At 36.1% G+C, this 22346-nt stretch overlaps 2 protein-coding genes across 3 annotated transcripts in view; both read left to right on the top strand.

Annotated features, from left to right (window-relative positions):
- Nucleotides 1–7221: 7221 nt before the first annotated feature.
- Nucleotides 7222–15037, top strand: spi1b (Spi-1 proto-oncogene b). 2 transcript variants are annotated; one of them, XM_077564871.1, is made up of 5 exons: nt 7222–8332; nt 8826–8916; nt 9653–9849; nt 11818–11968; nt 14281–15037. In XM_077564871.1, exons 1-5 carry the CDS (start codon nt 8291–8293, stop codon nt 14592–14594), a joined length of 795 nt encoding a protein of 264 aa, XP_077420997.1. In that variant the 5' UTR covers nt 7222–8290; the 3' UTR covers nt 14595–15037. The 2 variants fall into 2 exon arrangements, with proteins under 2 accessions (XP_077420997.1, XP_077420996.1); XM_077564870.1 differs by lacking the exon at nt 7222–8332 and having other exon boundaries at nt 8363–8916.
- A 2558-nt stretch (nt 15038–17595) lies between these two features.
- The window catches only part of mybpc3 (myosin binding protein C3), a 30511-nt gene continuing 25760 nt past the window's right edge, over nt 17596–22346 (top strand). The window contains exons 1-4 of the mRNA XM_077564477.1: nt 17596–17675; nt 19430–19699; nt 22001–22135; nt 22214–22291. Coding sequence (XP_077420603.1) covers nt 17651–17675; nt 19430–19699; nt 22001–22135; nt 22214–22291 — 508 coding nt within the window. The 5' untranslated portion in view covers nt 17596–17650. The remainder of the gene's footprint in view (nt 17676–19429; nt 19700–22000; nt 22136–22213; nt 22292–22346) is intronic.

The raw sequence follows: 22346 nt of genomic DNA, 5'->3' as shown, positions 1-22346 counted from the left end.
GACTCTAGTGTAGCCCAATATAGCGGAGTAAGAGTAGCGTTTCTTCTTCATACATCTACCCAAGTAAAAGTAAAAAGTATTGTGTGGTAAACTACTCTTAGAAGTACTTTCTTTCTCTCAAAAAGTTACTCAAGTAAATGTAATGGACTAAATGTAACTCGTTACTACCCACCTCTGGCAGGACTAGGATGATTTTTTTCTCATGTCCTTTTCACTCTAATATTACGAAGTAGCTCGCAATTGCGCCAGATAGCCACTGGAATTTAGATGTTTCTGTGGTTGGTGAAAAGATTCTGGTTGGTAACCCGGTGGGTAATAGGTGATGTCTGGTCGGTGCTGGATTTCAGTGTCCTTTCTTTTCTTTGATCCTTCCTCGGGTCTCCTGACAACCTCGAATCGGTAAGATTACCGAATGAACAATACTGAGCTCTCTCGGAGAGAAAAAGAAAAAAAAAGATAGCCACTAACGCTTAGTAGCCTACCTACATACCAAAAGAAAGATTAGAATCTCTTCTTTCATCATAAAAAAAGAAGTGTATTTCTAGTTTCATTCGTTCTTTAGTTAGCAGGGTTAGAATTTAGCCAAGTTTTGTCAAAAGTCCAATTCCTGAAAAAAAACCCGTAGAAAATAAGCTTTTTGTAAAACAAACATTTCAAGCACAACGCTACTATTTATTCTTCTGTGACAGCTCAAACATCTAAATAATGCAATAAAACAACATTCCAAAAAGTGCTTTTGATAGCAAAATAACAATTTATTGCACATAAAAATAAGCAATTGGCGGGTCTAAATGCAGCTCTGCCGCAGCATCCAGTCGTCCAGGGGTCGACGTGACCTTTGAAATCGCTCGACGGTTGCTTTTTGCGACAAAGCGTCATTCCTTGACGTGCAGCAGGTCGAGCGCCTCCGTTATGCTTTGATGAGCCGATTAGGATGTTTTTTTTTTTTAAGCCATAAAGCAATCCTGCAGGGTTAACTGTTTTGTTCTGCCGATCGCTTATTTCCCAATTCCTCTCCGCTCAGTCCGCTGTTCCCCGCTGCTTTACAACATCGTAGTAGTAACAGACGACACTCTCAGTCCCAATCTACACTTCCTGCTTCTCTTCTTCTACAACAAGATCCTTGTGTGATACTGGCTGATCTGATACTTGCTGCCACCTGCTGGCCATTTCTTTTAAATAACATTGCAGTCAAGCATAATCCTTCAGTCAGAAGCTGCGCCAGACCCTCCTGCTTATGACGTATTGATACGTCATGTGTACGCGGCGACTATGACGCTTATGACGTATTGGTATGTCATATGTATTGAGAGAGTTAATGAATTGCACCTCATCGGCCCCTGAAATTGCCAGCCAACCAGGCATATGCCCGCTTTGCCCGACAGCCAGTCCAGCCCTAGTTGTAAAGCGTCTTTCAGTGTCTAGAAAAGCACTATATAAATCCGATTCGTTATTATCGTTGGTTTAGTTCCCCTTTACTCATTGTTTGATTTATTTTGCCATTTATATTTAACAATGTGTTACCAGCATTTTACAATTATTATTATTTTGAGTATAGTTTTAGTTATCACTTAGGGTACTTTTTTGGGGGACACATTTCATTTTAACACAAAAGTGGAAAAATACGTAGCAACCTATTTAATGTGTGAATGTGTGTTAATACCGTTTGATTTTTAAAACCCATGCATACAAATTCCAAAGACAATTTACATTTCAACACACTGCCATTCAAGTACATACAACCCCCCACCCCTTTTTTGTTGCAAAGAAATAATGTTAAAATTGGGCGCAGAATGGGCACATGAAGGCAGTGTGCTGAACACACCATTCTAAACAATGATGCCACCATATTCATACAAACATTCCACTTAAATGGTTAAAAGTATTCACAAGTAATCAAACAGCTATTTGCAATCATCAAGCAACAGACTATTTGCAATCATTGTAACTTTTCAGTTACAAGCTGAGCCGCCCTAATATACAGTAGTGACTAACACTGAAAGCTGGCTGTCCTTGTTTCTCAATGCAATGCAGCTTGCTGGTGTACTGGGGTATTAGATGTTGCAAAACTGACTTATTGTCCACATTTCTCTGTCTTTGGTAAATGTAGTGTTGTGGCCAAATGCTAAAACACAATCCTTCTGAAGTACAAACCACACCACGGTGACTGTGCGCCAACAGTAGCGCCTGCCTAGGGTTGATGATCTGATGAAAACTATCCACCCATCCAATCAAACACAATCTTTTAAGTAAGAATATGTCATTTCATGTTCATGCAGATAACGATCCCACAGCCTGTTACTAGCACATTTAGAATTCACCATGAAAAATATCACGTCTGTACAGTAGGGGTGAGACGATATGGGTAACTCACAATTTGATACAGTTATGTGCTCCACGACAATGATAATATCATGATACACGGTATCTACGATATTCAATATATTGTCAGAAATGTTCGTAACCATATATAAAGATATTCAATATGTGAGTGACAGTGGAAAGCTTGTCGTCGGTTCTTCTTTGCCAATAGTGTGTAGACACCAGTTCTTCACCACCGCTTTACCGCCAATTAGGGAATTAGCGCCCCCACAAACAGGACAGGAGAGATTAAGTACTGACGGTGGTAGCAAAAGATCACAAAAGTGACAGTTTGCAAAGGATCATGGATTTGAGTCACAGATTATGACTCAATCAACTAGATAAATAGTACTTTGTCTCACTTTTGCCCATTAAATACAAAAAGAAGAATAAACTTGTGAAATAAACAAAGTACCATTTATTATATTCATGGTCCATGTATAAAATAACAAGGTATTAATTGATTAAAGTTCTGTTCCTAAAATCTAAACGGTTATATTTGACACTTTGAGTTGAATGCTTGTTTGTTTTATTTTTTATTGGCAAAGGTGTTTTATAAAATAAATTAAGACAAACTTCAATTATCTTTTTTTTTAATAATGAAAAAGACAAAGTGCAATTAAAAGGTGTATTCAAGGATCTCCTCAAAGAGTAGAAGCCAAACGTCCGTTTATCACTTTTTTTAAAAATACGCATACGGAAAACCATCGTCTGAGGCTTCACTAAAAAATAAAAATAAAAATAAAAGGTACGGCTTAAAATGTGGAAGCTTTTGCCCGTGACGGGCCGATGTTGACAGAACCACATTTTCGGCGAGTACTTAATGAGGCGAAGCCTGGAAAAAAATATGTCCTTGTATGTTTTTCAAGGCTTCGCTATAAAAAAAAAAAGCACTAGCTTTGAATGCGTAATGGACCGAAGTTACAGTAAGTGAGTAAGTAAGTAAGTTAAAATTTATTTATAACGCCCTAAACACAAACTAGAGGTTAAGGTCTAGCGGGTAAGGACTACTTTTGGTACCACTAACGTCGGAGACTTGCGCCGTATCTTACAATAATGGCGCAATTAACTAGAGGTTTCTTAGTGTCAGAAATGAGCGATTAAATATACTTTCGGGATGGCATTGTTATAATGTTGGTAGAAAACATATAATTTCAATAAAAAATTTGATATGTAAGGCAACACGTCAAAAAGTCAAGTCAAGCTGGTGGTCATGTCACCGCGCATTCCGACTTAAAAGTAAAAGCCCACCAAGGCTTGCATTGGCGTCAATGTATTGTTTGGTAAAGCTTTATTTTGAAGTTTGCCTTAGCGTAGGCGGCGTATTACGTTGAGTATGTTTCCAGCTTCTTTGACGTCTGAATGATGGGCTAAATCCATTATGTGTTGTCATAAAATTTTGACAGCTGCCGTCAGTATATTGATATATTTATTGCAACGGAGAGTGTAATGACATACGTACATTTGTTGACTGTTATGGTGAAAAAAATCAAAAACACTATTTAAAGAACATTGACGGATAGATAGATACTGTTACTAAATGTCATTCGCAGTGACTGACCAAATGTGATATCTGGACTGTGTTTTTTCACTGCATATTATCATCTTAATGAATTTACTAAACTAGTGATAACAATAACACCTCCACACTGGCCGCCCCCCCAAAACCCACAAGGGTAAGGGTAACACAACTGTTTGTATGTTGCAGCAACCAGAGAGCTTAATCTTGTCATTTTGTTTGAAAACGGAGAAGTACATATTTTAGAGAACAAACCAAAAAAAAACAATGCTTGGTCACAGCTACTGCTATCGAGTTACAAGTACGTCAGTGTAACGTCTAGTGTGCTTGAAAAAATATAAGACATTACACAAGCTTTAAATGCCAAATTTCGTATCAACAAACTTGTATTAAGAACAAAATGTTTTTAAACATATATTTCCCTGTAAACTGAGTCTGGTAGAAAAATACAGGTGAACATTTTGTCAACAAATCAGACGTTGAACTATTGATTACATTGATTATATTGTAAATGCAATGATTACACTGTGAGCTTTGTGGAAACAGGATGTTTTGCCTTAGATCTACTATAGTCTTTATTATATTTACACTTATACACAAAACCGACCTACAGGCACATGGGGCCTGAAGCAAAATGATATTCTGGGGCCTGCTAGTTCTGACAATAGTATTGTTTATTGGTCATTCACAAACCTACGCTAAACTTTTTGCTGCACCTGGCACTATTATTATACATTACCCTGTTGTTTGTGTGGTTTTTAATCTCAAAAGGTTTACATTTATCTGTGCAAAAATTGTAGTGCAAGAACAACAAAATGTGTAAGAATTTGTTCATTTTTGTCTATTTGTATTTCACATTAGATTGTAATTATATTTTCTCAATGTAATGTAAAAAAAGGCAGACATTTTTCACAACAATTTGAGTTCTCATTTGTAATATTTTTTAAACTTAAAAGTCTTTTTTTTTTGGGGGGGGGGTTATATAGAATCTAGTTAAACCTTTGTTTTATCTGTTTTTACTTCCTCTCTTCAGTAACAGAGAAAACAAATCTAAGAAGAGATCCAACTCTTATTCAAGTATCGTCCGACCATTGTGAAAAGTACACGGATTCATTGTAAGACATTCATAGAACCGAATCCAAAATAAAAGTTTCCACTTCCTCATTTTGCCTTTATGCCTCTGTTGTTGTGCTTTGTATTCTGCACAGTTCACATAGAAGACACTTTACATATACTACTGTAGAAATGATTAATTTAAGATTTGGATAGAATTGTACTGTTACTCTATTTTAGGAATGTATACTAGAACAATATTGAACCATTTGTTGTTTTTTGTGACATAATTTTTATCGGATATCTTAATGTATGTGTTTATTGAATTTATTTCTTGCAAAGAATTATGGCTTAAAAAAATACTTGCCTAAAATGATCTTGTTATAGTTGTGATATCCTCAAAATGTAAACTGTATGCGTTGTATAATGTCGTCAATTGTCCAAGCTGAAATTTCTCAATTCAATTAACTGTGGTTCGTTTATTCTTTAGATAGACTTGTCAACTGCTTTGTACTGCAAATGCTTTGTATGTCAAAAGCCAAGATGACTCATGCCTGGAGCAACAACAGAAATCGTCCATGAGTTTGCTGTTATACTCAGCTTATCACTTGATGCCCTCATGTACGTATATATATGCCACTTACTGTACTTCATCATCTTTGCAGCATACTTAGTATTTGCTCATTTTACAAACAAAACCAAAGAATAGAGTTGAACAGGTAATTACGAAACGTCCAATAGAAGCATTCCATTTACCAAATGATGCTACAACTGAATTGATATTCAAAGTAATTCAAATATTTTAGACTTAAAGCAATTGTTGTTGCTTCATGAACATTCTTATATTTGAAACCTAACTTCTTGTCCTGAATTGTAGTCATAGAAAGGCCAGTTTCAAGCATAAACAATCATTTTGTCACGATTACAAAAAAGAAAAAAAAGAAAAAAGTATTGTTTAATTCACAGTCATCAAGTTGTAAATAAACAGTAATACACACCCAGTTTTTGACCGTAAAAGCTTGATTGCAAAAATAAAAGGTCCTTTTTTAAAGTGCTGTCTCTGCAGCCAAAAAGCTTATACAGTATTACAAATTTAAAGTTTCTCCACAAATGTGTTGAAAATTGTCCCAGTGAGCACTTGCCGAAATAATCCATTCACCTGACAGTTGAGTCATGTCAAAATGCTGATAAATGTATGATTATTGCTGTGCTGTTCCTTGGATCCTTCAGAATAAAAGCCAGCTTTAAACTGTGCAGATATCATTTCAGACAAGTTGCCAATACTTCTGCGAGGCCTCACAAACACAGAGCAGATGGAACCACAACATCCCATATCTAAACATTTCATATAATACTTTATTTCTAGTCGGAAACAGTCACTAGGGTGAGTGTTTGTTGGCCTAACAGAGGTCTCAACCTGACTGTAGTATGTTGTTGATTTATGTGGACACTTTGGAGGAGGGCTCTCTTCACAGTTAATTTACACGCTACTGGACAGACGGCAGACAGCGGGTACGGCATTGGGTTGGCAAGGATCTATCTGTGCACAATTCCTGGAAGCTGGAAAATAATCCTTTCCTTGCATATAGCCAGCATATTCACACCATGTTACCTACAAATACTTTACATAGAGATTGGGCCCTTTGGCACTATGATGTCGTTTTCGGTCGACAGCAAGTGGCAAAATGGCCACCACTGAGATGGATAAAAATGACTGGATTTAGCTGCTTAATTCCTTTTTCCTTTTTTTTTGGAGAGCTCAGTATTGTTCATTCAGAAGTCTTAGCGAGTCAACATGTCATCATCATTGCTCTCTTTTTTAAATCTTTTCCCCCTTTTACATTCATAACCACAAATGCAATCAGAATGTGTTTCGACTTAAAGGGGCAAATAAAACATATTATTGAAAAAAAAAACGTTTTTTGTCTCTCAGTTTCCAATGACATTCACAAGTCTCAAAAAGATGCACTTCAGGATTTCCATGCAACCTTTGCTGCAAATGTGGTTAGGGCATGAAATAAGTTTGGCCTCGATTGTATATCAGATTTTTATAAATGCTGAATTCTTTTTTGTTTGAGACGAAGCCCTCAGTAGAAAAATTGGACACATTTGCTTACTGCTTTGTCACAATGCTAACTCTGCTAACTAGATTTCCAATAAGATTTAGATTTTTTGAAAATGCCCAAACATTTCACAAATAAGTGTGTGTGTGTGTGTGTGTGTGTGTGTGTGTGGAGCGGGGGGGGGGGGGGGGGAACTAAGCAAATAATAAATAAATAGATATTTTGGGAGTCCACTAAGACCACAAACAGCCACAATTACAAAGAGCGAACAGGACAATAAATATAAAAAACAAATATTGCACTTAATAAAACAGGAGAATTGTGGACAGGATATTCGAAAGAATAAATTGGGTAACGAAGTGTTATCAGTCTTTCAGTGTAACATCCTCACAAACCAAGGTATGCATGCATGTTTCTTTGTTAAAAGGAGGTAGCGAGCAGGGGCTATATCCCCTTTGGCATTTTCTGAAACTCCTGTATCTCCTTTGTGATAATCACAACCTCCAAAACTGATACTGTTGCTTCATCTTATCTTCCAGTCATGTGCGGGTATGTGTGTGATTATATGGGTGTAATTGCACATTGCAAACCTTTGTAGGGAGGGAAATTAAGGTTGAAAAAGGGCGCAGAGGTTTTAGTGTGGAATTAAGTGGAGCTTAGTTTTTGGTTTCTTATTTGTTTTTGATAATTTTGGGATAATTTTTCAAAGCAGGTGCCATTTGATAAATGCCCAATAGAAGACAAGTATGGATATTATATACAGTGTATATTTTTCTACCAATAGCATCCAATGCATTACATCTAACGATACAGACTTCTGAACTACAGTACAGTATAGCGTTTGACTTGAGCCATTTTAGCAGCGTATTAGATGATGAGATGACCTGTGAATGGGAGATGTTTAGGTGGACACGGCCACTTATGATTGGCCACCGAGGGAGGCGACAATATAGAGCCGGTGATAAATGTGAAGTTTTGCGTGCTCCCCTAAAGCAGCCGACACACTCCCACAGATCCTCCCACCCTCACAAATTTTACAGAAGTTAAAAGTTCCTTTTTAACTTGACGGGCAAACATTGAGCCTTTGCTTATTTTTGACTTGTATTTGATCCCGCCGAAGGCCTCTTGGACGTCAACGACACAATAAGAGAGACAGGGGGACATGTTTTGGTTATCGTTAAATGAGAGGAAATTTTGAAACATTGTGCAATGGTGCAGCAAAAGTTTTGAAAGCTTGTGAGAGCTTTTGGTCTGCGGCGTGTCATTGAGCCCACTCGTTGGTGAAGAAGCCCCCATGTTGCATTCGTACAGAATGGAGAGTTACCTCGTTACACCTGTAAGTATCACATCTTTTTTTTAAATTGTCTTTCAAAGTGTGAGGACATTGTTAAAATATATACTTGTTCTCATTTACTTTCTTTTTTTTTTTAACATTGTGTGTGTTTTGTACTACAAACAAAAGAGACACAAAATTAACCTATTCTATCATCTTATATTTGATGAATTATCATAAGTTGTAGTTCATTCGTGTACAGGATGCCAACTCTAACAGTCTTTTTTACTACAGACATGAAAATGAAAATCCAAAGTTCTTGAGAGTTTCAGAATAGCAGCGGCAAACAGACAAAAAATCACAACTTCTATTTTATTGAAGTAAACACAAATGCATGTATAGTATACTCTATTACCTGATACAAATATTGACATATAGTATGTGAATGTGTGATTATTACAAAAGGGATTTTCAATATATTGACTACAAATGAACTTTGTTGATGTACGTTTCAACACTATTTTTCACTGATGATTGTTACATTTCAATCTTGCAGTCCTCCGAAGAAATGTATGATCCCGAGATCTACAGACATCCAATGCCAGAATATTATAGTCCATATGTTCTGGATACTGAGATGCAGGCAGGTCAGTTTTAATCCAACAATTCACAACTTTTTTTTTTTTTTCATTAAAAAAAAAAAGGTACTTTAACATGTTTTGTTATTCTGGATGTTGTTTTAATATAACAAATATACAATATTAACTAAAATATTTTACAAAATGAATTAGAAATAATACATTGAAACCTGATGAGAAATTCTACTTCTCTAAAATGAATTATGTTGAAAAATATTTATTTTTGGTTGTACATAAGGTGAATACGACGTGTGCAGCTGAAGAGCACAGGAAACAGATGCTATTTTTTGGTCTGCTGCAACTACAGACATAGAGCAAATTTTGCCCCATGGGGTTTTGTTGACTTTCTCTTGGTAGCAACAGTTTTGAATATTCCAAAGACAAAAATTCACTGAAGTGTAAATAAGTACGACTCATCACTGTGTGGGGAAAAAAATCATTTCTACATAATACATTTTGAAATCTATTAAATTTAGACAAAGGGTGAATTAACAATATTTTTCTTATGCTTTCTTTATTTTTATAGTTTGCATATTTAATATTTACATTAAATTGGTTGAGTATTAAAATCCAGTCAAGAAAAATAATATTTAAAAAAAATGTTTCCAGGACTGAAATAAGTAATATTATTTTCTAATATAATCCCACTGTGCTTGTTCCAACTAAAATCTCACCAACTGTTTATTTGAATAACGGTATGTGTTTTTCTAACTTTCTAACATTTTTCATTGTGTTCTCTAATTAGATCACTGGGACTATCACCCTCACACTCACGTACACCCGATTGAGTTTGAAAACCTGCAAGAGGCAAACTTCACAGAGCTGCAAAGTGTGCAATCTCTGCACCCGCCCGGTCTAATTCGACACGAGGTCTTGCGCTATGATCCAGAAAATCTATTGGATCCAAACCTTGGGGCGCATTCGCATATGTTACAGCAACCAGTAAGTTACGAAATGTCACTGAACGTATTCTCATTAAAAACAAAACAAAAAAACAAACAAGAAACTGGTTCACATGCTAAAATGAAAAAGCCTGACAAGTCATCATGTGTTACAAATTCATCTCCAGTTTGTGTATGGAGATAGCTGATACTGATATCAGTAAATTGTATTGTTGGCTAATGTCAAGACAAGAGTTGGGAAGAATAAGATTGCACAATGAAACACAATAAAATTCCCAGTTTGACACAAGACTTTCTGTGTTTCTAAACATACATTTTGGTTTCATTTCATCCTGTGAGGACATTCTGAAACTTGGTGCAATTTCATTTGGTCTTTTGACAAAATCCCTAACTGAACTTTTTTGTTGAAATGCTTGAAACTTTTACTTTTGGAACAAATATTTCTTCTAAATAGCAAAAAAATAGAAAGCAAAGTTGAAGGAGGCATTATAGCAATATCACACAGGGGCTTCAATGAATATTTAATCCTCAACCTGATCTAATCAAATTGCATTACGATGGCCATCATTTGATTTTTTGCGTGTGAATGTTGACGTAAAATTTACAAAAATAAGAATAACAAAATATCAATCACAATACATTCAAACAGTTCTCTCTAATGCTATCATTCGTAAATATATTCTAAATCGACTGAATAATTTAAAATGTAGATAAAGCATTGAATATGTAGTTGGATTTTGACTTTGCAGCAAGGCATCAAATATTAGATTTTCTTCAACTTTACAAACTAGTAAACTTTGTACATCAACAAATCATGTATTAAATAATGGGTAATGGGAAAAATGGGCAATATGCAATATTTTCTTGCAATTATTTAACATGAACAAGCAAAATGGCCAGTGAGGGATGTTAAATGTTTACTAGCTAACTAACTAACTTGAACTAACCACTACTGCCCTTTTTTTATCATCCCGACAAGACAGTTGTAGTTTTGCGCTCATTTAGGAAGCACTGTGCAGAACGCATCTGCAAAATGATCCATGTTGAAAATGAATCATGCATTGTCCATATTTTCCTTTTTTTTTTTAAACCTACATAGACCAGAGGATGTTGTTGATCTTTGTGATGTGTGAGCTCACGAAGCACATTCAGACTATTTTGGTGATGAAGAACTATATAAATAGAATTGACTCAATTCTTGGTTTTGGCCTTTTTGTGTTGAGTTCACAATTTGGGTTTTCCAACTTCCTCCCACATTCCTGAAGCATTAATAGTAAGTTTCGTTAAGGATTCTATGTTGTCCATACACCGTAAATTTGACTCTATTTAGAATAAATTTGACTCTATTTAGAATAAATTTGACTCTATTTAGAGTAGGACCAAATAGACCCAGTTTTAGAGTAGGCTAATATTTACACTTGGAAGAGAGTAAAATAAAGAATTGATCAAATAAATAAAATAAACATCACTCAAGGGTTGATGAACAAACTCACGACCTTCAGCTTGGGAGACTGCCACACTACCACCTGAGCTATGCACCTCCTACTGTTTGCTTATATCCAAAAGGAGAACAAAAACATAGTTTTTGGTCTTGGAGTTACGAAAATTCCAGCGAACATGAGCGATAAGCCAACACACAGCAGGAGATGCGTGGCTCAGGGAGTAGATCAGCTGTTTTCCAAGCTGAAGGTCCTGAGTACGTTCTTCAACCCTTGGGTGACTTCTATTTTATTTATTTGATCAATTCTTTATTTTACTCTCTTCCAAGTGTAAATATTAGCCTACTCTAAAACTGAGTCTATTTGGTCCCACTCTAAATAAAGTCAAATTTACTCTACAAAATTTACTGTGTAGGAACCTGGACATGGAACATGGAACCCGAAAACATTGATTACTCCTATTGGAGATGTTTATAACTAATAGATCCCTTTATGCCATATTATTACAGTATTTAATGAGACTTATTATAAGATTGTTAACTATAGGGAACTTGTCTCCTGTTTGGAAGGTCACATTCTACCCACGGGCTGTGTATCCTACACACGTGTCCCAGCACAGCACTGATGATGAAGAGCATGGACGTCAAAGTCCCCCCCTGGAGGTGTCTGATGAGGAGTGTCTTCGAGATCAAGCCCCTTATGTCATACCTGGAGAGATGGGTAAGAAAACCCAAATTACACCAAGATTATCTGTTGAGATACCACATGAGAGCTGAGATGAGCCCGCCCCCCCAAAAAAGTATCAGTCTTGAAGTTCATTTTGTTCATCATCATTAATCATCAGACATTTGACTTGTCAGGCAATGCAGTTAGGTGATATTAGCTCATCATATTAATAGTCTGTGTTTGTCAGCACAGAGCCAATGGGAGAAATGTATCGTATTTAGGCTCGCTCTCTGCGGCTAACTGTATTTTGCAGACTACAGCATGTGGGCTTCTTGTTTCTTCAAGCGACAGGAGCTGACCTCAGTTGACATTTCGCAATTTCTCAAAATATTTGCTTACATGCAAACTTTGAAAAAAGTGACGATGTTTTTTGTTGAAGGACTAATCAGGAGACTAAGCAGCAGCTTTTTTTTTTTTTTTACGTGCACTACTCACTATTTTGTTATTAGTATATTGTAATTTTTTAAACACTACATGTTTCTTTACTTTTATTTTTTTATATCATAAAATATTACCTACCCTATTTGCTAACACTTAACTATCCGTTATAACTAGTTAATAGATCATTAGTAAACGGTTAATTATTGAGTAATAGTTGCAACTTAAGAATAATGTTCCAATAATATATATAAACTATTAATTGATACTCAAAAAGTCACTAGTATTTTACTAATTGCTTGTTTATGATCTATTACTCATTTAGTAGGTAGCGTCATAAATCACTAACTATAACTCATTACCTAACAGTTTATTAATGATATATTAATTATCTACAACCATTATTATAAATCCTTAACAAACTGTTAACAACATGTCATTAATGATTCATTAATTATCAGTTTACTAATGAGCTATTAACTAGTTATAACAGATAGTTATTATAAAGTGTTACCAAATATTTATATAGTGCTTTTGTAGAAGCTCAATTATGCTGAATTTGATCTTGTTACGATCTCAATTCGAAGAGACCAATCTTAGGGTGCTATGGAAAATTATCCCATTAATTAATTAATGAATATGTTTGTTTGTTTGTCAAACAATAATATGTAATGACTACAAATGTATCTTTGTCTTTCTAGGCAAGTGATGAACTACTTTGCCATTAGAGGGCAGAAGTTTAATTGTGTAATCACTTGTTACAAATCATACAACAGTTCAGACATACTCAACCAGACAAGTACTTGAAGTAATTGTGGACAAAAATGAGACAAAGTGCCGACCCAAACCACACAGTTTAAAATAAAGTTTAAACACCCAAGACCTATTAAAAGCATTTTTGACAAAAGGTCATAGGTTAGAGTAAGGTCAATTACTCTTTGTCGATACAGTCATTGAAAATAATTTGGCATAGTTTCAGACTTGTTAATTGAGCCAACTCACGTCAAAGCTTTGGAAACGTACAGCATACATAGATTTTTGTACATACACAAGAAAATGAATGTTTTCTTATATTTGAATTAGAGTTTAACTTGAGATTTATGTATTTTTACATAGCAAATTCATATTTAATTATTATTTTTTTTAGATAATGTTAACACAGACCTACCAAATAAACCTTATATGATACATATTCATTAGTCTAATAAAGCCTATTTATTTGAAATGCATAATCCTCAGTTTTTTTGTATTCAGTATTAATAAAATGTAATTACTTTAATTATTTTATTTTTTTGAGATGTCTGCATTCAGTTTCATCCCCAAAACATAAAAATGTTTAAAAATAATAATAATTAAAGCGACAATATGCTTTTTATCGTATAGGTAATCAGATTATTATGCAATTCAAACAATGTGTTCTATATATTTTAAATAAATACTGTCATTATTATTAATTTCGAGTAACTAAATAGAAAAACCTGAGGATTATACATTTCATATAAATAGGCTTTATTAGACTAATGAATATCCATCATATAAAATGTATTTGGTACTTTTGTGTTAAAATTCTCTAAAAATAAAAAATAAAAAAAGGAAATGGGAATTTGTCGTGTAAAAAAATTACATAAATCTTAAGTTAGGCTTGAAATATTTCTGTGAGTGTAAGACTGGCGCTTCATTATCTGCTTCAGAAGTCAAAATATGTCAGCAAAACTGTCAAAATTGCTTGGAATTTTTAGTGTCCTCTACAAAATCTTGTTAAACTAACTTTGTGTTACTCAATCAGGCTTTGCACCTGCTCACTCTCTTAGCGATCATTTTGATCATTTTCCTCATGCTGTCTTGGATTGATCTCGTGAGATCAAAACCAACAAAATCTTGCAATATACAGAATTAATAATTGTGCAACTTTTTACTGTTTCCCATAGGCAACAAAAAGAAGATTCGCTTGTATCAGTTCCTGTTGGACCTTTTACGGAACGGCGATATGAAGGACAGTATCTGGTGGGTGGACAGAGACAAAGGAATGTTCCAGTTTTCATCCAAAAACAAGGAGGCTCTCGCACACCGCTGGGGAATCCAAAAGGGCAACCGCAAGAAAATGACCTATCAGAAGATGGCACGGGCGTTGCGCAATTACGGCAAAACTGGAGAGGTGAAAAAGATCAAAAAGAAACTGACGTACCAGTTTAGTGATGAGGTCCTCGGGAAGACTCATTTGGATAGAAAGCCATACATGTAGGGAGAAGACTGAAATGTTGATATATGCTTTCTGGTCTAACTTCTGTTAACAATGTTAATATTCCTTGTAAATAGCATTAAAAGCATCATGAAAGCTGTCCAGGGGCAACATTTTGGGTTACATTGTTATTATACAGCACATTTAATTCTCTCAGCACAGAAATACATTGTCAAAATTAGTTTATCCAGTGTCTGCCATCCAAGTCGACTGCTTTTGCTATTCAGGACATGGAAAAGCTGGAACTGGTAAAGTGCGTGTACAGGGAAGTAACCTTGTGGAGACAAGGCAATGCCTTGATACGATGTATGTAACCTGTTATTTAAAGAATATAGTTTAGATTACAGGCCTGATTTGCCAATGTGTTTGTTCAAAGTGGGATTTTTGTATAATACTGTGCAACTGTGGAATCAGCAAAAATGCAATAAACATTTCTTTCAATCATGAGACAATGCCATGTGAGTTTTTTTTTGTTATTAAGAACAATGCATGAAAGAACCTCTATATTTCTTCATTTAAATAAGATATTTTTAAGATGCCTAAAGCCGGTTATGCAGTTATGGTTTCTGATAACCACCGCCCATTTTAGCTCAAAATTATACTCACACAGCTCATATTAAAACATGCCATGTTATTTTTTTAATGTTTTTGGAAAACAAGAAAAAAAACAACAACAAACGAATAAAAAAGAAAGTCGGTGTTCTTTAAATTTTGCGGGAAAATTTTGGGATAAAAAAAGGCTTTTTTATAGGCAATTAATGGATGGATTAATCTGATTAAAAAATGTAATCGTTTGACAGCTCTAGTCATTACACATAGCCGAAACTTTGTTGTGTCCATTCATCTATTTTATTTACTGCTTCTCCTCCTCATTGTGATCTGAAGCCGACTTTGGATGACAGACATGGTACATCCTGAACTGGTTGGCAGCCAATTGCAAAGCACATGAAAACAAACAACCGCTCACACTCAAAACCACACCTACAGTGTAATAGAGTTTCCAATTAACTATTAACTAACATGGATGTTTTTGGAATGTGGGAGGGAGACGGAATACTCAAGCCCGGCAAGAACATGCAAACTCCACCCAGGAAGGCCGAAGCTGACATTGAAAGCCAGAAAGAACTGTGAGACAGATGCGCTGACCACTTGGACCACTGTGTTGCTTTTTTTACTTGGACTCATTTTTCTCAGGAACAAGAAACATGATCAGTAGTGTGTTGCTGTCATCCTCTACCACAGCTGTACAGCAAAGTGAAGGAACGACATACTATTGAAGTGTGGGTGGCTGAGCAATGTAATCCATGTAAATGCAATGTGGGTATCTGTTGTAATGTTTTCTCCACTTTGGATTATACGTTGATCAAAGTCTTCAAATAAATACTATGAAAAAAATTAACTTAAATGTGAAATATCACATATAATGCATAACTTTTATCAGAGGGCAAACAGCCTCTATGATTAAGATGGAATTGAACCCATCACTAACGGATGAATTTAGCACGATGGTAGTTTCCCATGAACAGCACAATAAGGGAGAGCTGTGCACTCATTTATTGGTATAAGGTAGTGTCAAAACTATAGCAAACCAGGGATTTGTTCTAAGATCATAGAATATGTGTCGTGCGTGGTCAACTACTGTTTGGCTCACTGTGGTTTTTATTTTCGACATAAAAAAATAGCAGGAACCATTTTACTGTTTTCCTTTTCAGCTCCAGGGCTCCCCCTGAAGTTTTGTAATACAACTTATTGTTATGGAATTACAATACATACTGTGGTAAATCTAAATGAAGGCCTGAAATGTTGACTGGTAGCTGAAAAGTTGCCATTTGTTTTCACTGTCACAACATTTTTAGATTGAAAAGAAAAAATAAATATGTATGACTATATGTAAAGCTCTCTCTCTCTCTCTCTCTCCAGCGATAGATAGCTACTCCACACTGGCAGTTCCACGCTTCCGTATATATATATATATATGTACTGTAAATTAGCGGTTTCAGGCAAGATCGTAATTAATCGCATTACTTCAATAGTTACAATTTTCTACGTTTTCATAATCTTGTTAACATGAAAGTGGGGGAAAAAATGTTAAACTAATAGAAATTTGGCTGCATCTTTTAGTCATTGATACAGTAATTTAATAATAGCTCATAAAATGTATTTGATATTTAAAAAAAAAAAAAAAGATATACTGTACTGTAAAAAAATGAGTGTGATATTGATTTGTGTTAAGGTCATTTTTCTGCCACTAGATGGCATAATTGCATTTGTAAGACAATGGTGACGGCTCAGTGCATTTTCCTTCAAACGAAGTGCTATCTAATCTTTAACATGAAGTAACTTATGAAATTTTGCACATTTTTAAAATTGTAAAATACAACTTGACACCAGTCTCCACAATTATATGCATCATTATTAAATTTATTACTGCTTCATTTTGACGTGGACGTGTCTGCTGTGTTGCGATTGGCATTCCCTCAGTACACGCTTCCCAAGAAAGAGGCGGTCATTAATCGCGCATTTAAAAAAAATTGCGGTGTTAAAGGAACTTAACTCAAAATTAGTGCTCTAATTTTGACACCCCTAATATAAATACAAACTTGGAGCCAAATTCTAAAATAACTTGACAATGGGTGCTGCCTTTAATTAGTTTTCTATGCATTCAGTTCTAAATGCACAGCACAGACACATCATCCTTTTCTTTTTCTTTTTTCATTTAAGTTCTAAATTTAACTGGTGCCTAACTTCCACGGCCCCCGCTCTCAAGGCCTGTCATTCAGGCGAGGTGTTGGAGGAAATGATGGTTGAAATATAGCCTCTGTGTGTGTGCGTGCATGCGTGCCGCATACGTGCTGTGGTGATCCTGGGACAGGATGAGCTTTGATGGGACGTGTGGGGGCAGCTGTTGTTCTTTGGCCATCATATTGGGCCCGCGGGGAATGAAGGTGTCTGGAGAGGTATGGGGTGGGGGGGGGGGGGGGGGGCTCTACTATTAAAGGCAGAAGAGCGAGATAGACTGCAGAGTAGGTCACCACTTTGAGAGGACATCCTTTAGGAAGATGCCAGAACCAGTCAAAAAAACAAGTGAGTGTGCAGCTTTTATCCTCTAAACAATGTTGTTGTTTTTTTAATTGGTTGTAGCCCACTTCAGACCACACAGCTACTTGTTAGCCTTACTCCTGAACTTGAACATTTTCTCTCTGACAAAACACAAACCATTTGAGACACAAGAACAAAAAGTCTGACTGTGCTGCCTCACAGCTATCTTAAGCAATATTAACCACAGTCAAACTGCTATAACAGGTCTTAACAGTTACACTAACCCTTTACCACAAAATGGTGCAACATTTACATTTTTTAAAAATACTTTCGAGGTGTTGTTTTTTTTCTACATGTCTGGCGAGGGAAAAAACAAAAACTAAAAAAAAAAGCTTTACTGTGGACAAAAAACAATATTGATTGTAAATAAAAAAAATAACTATTATTCCGTATTTTGAGTGGCTTAACCCTTAACAAGGCATTCGAGAAATTTAATCTAAACCCCCAAATTGAATTTGAATAGATTCAATATAATTAATATTGTTGTTGTTCTTAATTTTTTTTTTTTAACTTAAAGTAGAAGTAGAAGTTCAATTTACAGTGCAGTGCCTTGAAATCTGAGTTGAATTCACTCCGTGGCCAGTTTTTAGAGGGGGGCACTTCCATCAATTGTCAAATTTAGTTTGATTCGGTTTAGTGAACAAATAAATGCAATACAAAATATAAAATAAAAGTCAACGAAAGAAAATAAAAGTTAAAAAAGAAAATAATTATAAGTAAAGTCAGAACTTACATGTTCAAAGGGAGTAGGAAGAAGTACAAGAACTCCCTATTACTTTTTATATCATGAAATAATGTACAATAAGTTATTATGTTTAATATTATAACATTAAAATAAAATACAAAGAATTAGAAGGACCATTTGTACTCACCCCAGACTGACGTAAACCTGCTTCTGAAACTGAAAGAAAGTTGTTTAATATATACAAAGTTAATTCTCTTTGTTTTATGTTTAGTTTGACAGTAGACTCCAACTGGGAGTGGCAAGAATTGTGAATTGAGTGACTTGAGTTCACTTCACTACCACCGTCACCATACAGCATTTGTATCTCAAGTCAAAGCAAAAACTCGTCCATCAAAAGACGAGTCACTCATATCTCAATGCACCACTCTATTTCTCTTTCATTGTTTTCACTTATGACCTTTTCATGTCTTCCATTTCCACATTCACTGTCAAAAAATGATTATGTTGAATATGTGTTTAGTCTGCTCTTAACTTGGAATTTTAAATGAGATTTTTAGGCTTATTGAGGAATCATACCAGATTGGAAAAAAAAGCCCCCGTCTTGAGAAACACAAGTGTCCACAAGTATTTCAATGACTCGAAAGCTGCAAAAATAGATCCAAGATAATCCCACTGCTGTGATACCTGTGCCTGCGGTGCAACTTAAGCCTGCCACGCTCATTCATTAGTCCACTGCTTATGCATCCTATATTTAAACTCATTGACGTTGCCACAAGTTAACGTGCGAACGCAGACTGTGCATGGAAAAATAATTGAACCCATTCACCTCATCCACAAAATCTAAAATGATTACGTGTTGACGAAGATTCCACTAAGTCAGCTACCATGTAAAATTATTTTCAATCTATACTGTATCTGCCTATATTGTTTGGTTTATATAATTCTGGCTGCACATTTGTGAAAATACTTTTGGAGTTTTTCATTTGTTATTTGTCATTGTTTGACGTTTTCAAGACTACAGTTAAAAGGTCCTAATGTCAGTTTCACGTTTCAGTTTCAGCCTTTGCCAAGAAGCCAAAGACACAGGAAGTAGAAGAGGGGTCCTCAGTGGTCTTTGAAGCAGAAACCGAGAAGTCTGATGCCAAAGTGAAATGGCAGTGCAGCACAAAGGATCTTGTCAGCAGCAGCAAATACGAGATCGCGGCCGATGGAAACAAGCATTCCCTTACGATAAAAGCTGTCACCCAAGAGGATGCCAACATCTATGCTGTGATTGCAGGGGGTTCAAAGGTCAAGTTTGATCTGAAAGTCCTCTCAAAAAAAGGTGAGGAGTTGGTGGTGGTCTGTTGACTGATACAATGCATGCACCATATTTAATGTCAATACATATCAATCTAAATTTAGATCACTACATTAGATATTTATCATCTATATAAAGAAAGCAGTTTTACTTTCTGGAGAAGAAAAAATAAACAACTGGACCCCCTTGTTTATCGTAAGCATTGACAATCACCATGGTAGTCAAATGAAAGGTTAAAGAGGTTATTATTTGCTATTTTGAATCACATTTTACTCATTGTTTGAATCTGATGGCATAAATATCATCAATGAGTTCATCTTTACAATGCTGTTGTCCCCCAGTCTCTTGTTTGACTGACACGATTGTCAGTGTCATTAAGCTCCTCCTCCCTAAAGGTCTTTCTTCTAATTGGCTGTTTTCCAGAATCCAACAAAGGGCTACTAATTTAACATGGATTCATTTTACATATTTCAACATGATTATCTGAAACTTACATGCCACGTTTTGGCATGTGAAAAACACAGGAATTATAATACGCCTCCTTTAAATAAATCCATGAGCAATGCTTGTCTGTTGCTCGGAACACATAAGGTGGAAACAACTTCCAAAGAGATCCACAGTTGTGTGTTGCACATGTTGCAACCCTTCTGACTGTGTCTGTGCAGTGACCTTAACCTTCCACTGGCACATTATTTAGTCATGAGTAAGCAGCACTTGACTGGCTCTCAGGGTTGGCCTGATAGCGCATGGAAAAACAGCCATCCAACCAAAGACGATAACATGCAAGGCTTTAAGTGAAAAATACCTCATGAAGAATGTAGTCAGTATTAGAGAATGAGTATTTACTGAAGTGGTTTATGTTGCTATTAAGTTTTTGAATCTCAATGAGAATATGGAGAAATTAATATTTCGAGAAATCAAAGCCAATGTCATCATAGTTCTTATAACACATTCAATTGTTGAGCAATTGCCAAATGAACACTTTCTGGTGAGCTATCAAATAAGATTCAATGTGCAATCAGTATCGAACATTTAGTTGCAGTCTGATATATATTAATTGTTTCCACGTCCACTTTGACAGTATCTTCTTCAAACTCGGGTCCTCTACCAGAGGCCTGGGAGCTTGAGGGTTCTGCGCAGTCTCTTACCTGTTCTAAGTAAGATGACAAATGTTGTTCCTGTTATCTACTGGAGCCATCCACCCAGTTTGGGATATCATTTCTGGCACCACTGTTGCCTTTACCCTCCACATTTTTCCTTCAGTCCTTGATGTTTCTCCGGCCTTTCGTGTTCCTTTTTCCAGAGTGACGTGGTAATCATTCGGGATTGCTACATCTAACACAACTGCACAACACCCTGCTGTCATATGCTGCACTGGGGCTGCTTCACGCAGCCTGCACCTGATGTGGTAGACCTCAGCCTCGATTGATCCTATGTTTAGGGCCTATTCTTGTGCTGCCCTGGTTAGTGCATCTGTGCTTTGTTTTAGTCTAGCCTTTTCCAGTCACTGGTATGTTTTCTCAATGTCAGCCACTTTTTCAATTTGTCGGTGGTACATGGCATGCAGGAGCTTGTCTTTCCATGGCCGTCCATCTGGCTCCTTCTCCTTACTGGGATGTTTGAATTCATGGAGGGTTCTGACATCTCCTTCATAGATGCCTGTCCACTGTGAGGGTCACAATCTAAAATAAAAAAAATCCAAAAACCAAATTGTAGGATTTTTTTAAATAATTTATTTCTATGTTAGTGCTGGAAATAAGTATTTGAACCACATGAGAAAATAAATGGTAAAATTTAATACAAAAGCTTTTTATTACAATTGCAAGGTCAAATGTTTCCTGTAGTTTGTTACCAGGTTTGCACACAGAGGAATTTGACCTACTACTAGTTTCAGCTTCCTCCATAGATTTTCTTTTGGATTTAGGTCTGGAGACTGGCTAGGCAACTCCAAAACCTTGATATGCTTCTTACGGAGCCACTTGATTATACTGGCTGTGTACTTTGGTTCATTGTCGTGTTGGAAGACCCAACCACGACCCATCTTCAGCCCCCCCGCAAGCAAATATAAATGTTTAGATAATGGATGGATGGATGGATACATACTATACTGTTTTTCAGTTTTTGTAGTTCTTTTTAGTTGTTGTTGGCAGGAACATAGAGCTGCACTAAATTATATCAAGAGGTTTGTATTATCATTTGCTCCTCTCATTTCTTCGAAGAACAAGAAGAATGGCACTAAGGGGAGCACCTGACATATAATGAAGTGGCCAGTAAATCTGCCGCATATCTGACTTGTGCATCATCTCTATGGTAACATGAACACAGAAACTCCTGCTGAGGCTCCTGCTACTGCACCAGAACAGTCAAGTGTAACACAAGAGCAGCAGAATGCTACACCTGCGGCCGCACCAACAGAAGATGAGGCCACTGCCCCAACACGTGATGCCCCTCCTTCAGAGGGTGAGCCAGCAGAAACACTCTCCTGCAGTCATTTCGGCATCTAGTTAAACTGTTGCATCACTGGATTATGCACTGTAGATGGACAGCCTCCAGACACTAGACAGGACCTCACAGGCCTCTTCACAGAGAAACCCAAAAGTGGGGAGGTCACTGTAGGTGAGCATCTTGCTTGTCAATGTTGAAACAGAATGAGCAGAATGAAGAATGAGCA

This window comes from Vanacampus margaritifer, chromosome 4, assembly GCF_051991255.1.
Source record: "Vanacampus margaritifer isolate UIUO_Vmar chromosome 4, RoL_Vmar_1.0, whole genome shotgun sequence".
NCBI classification, from domain to species: Eukaryota; Metazoa; Chordata; class Actinopteri; order Syngnathiformes; family Syngnathidae; genus Vanacampus; species Vanacampus margaritifer.
The sequence above is the reverse complement of the archived record's forward strand: the minus strand, read 5'-3'. Positions and strand labels throughout refer to the sequence as shown.

Coding starts and splice junctions, on each gene's coding strand:
- spi1b (XM_077564870.1), top strand. CDS start 8,772: ATGTACGTTTCAACACTATTTTTCACTGATGATTGTTACATTTCAATC. Junction 9,850..11,817: donor CGCATATGTTACAGCAACCA/GTAAGTTACGAA, acceptor CCTGTTTGGAAG/GTCACATTCTACCCACGGGC. Junction 11,969..14,280: donor TGTCATACCTGGAGAGATGG/GTAAGAAAACCC, acceptor TGTTTCCCATAG/GCAACAAAAAGAAGATTCGC.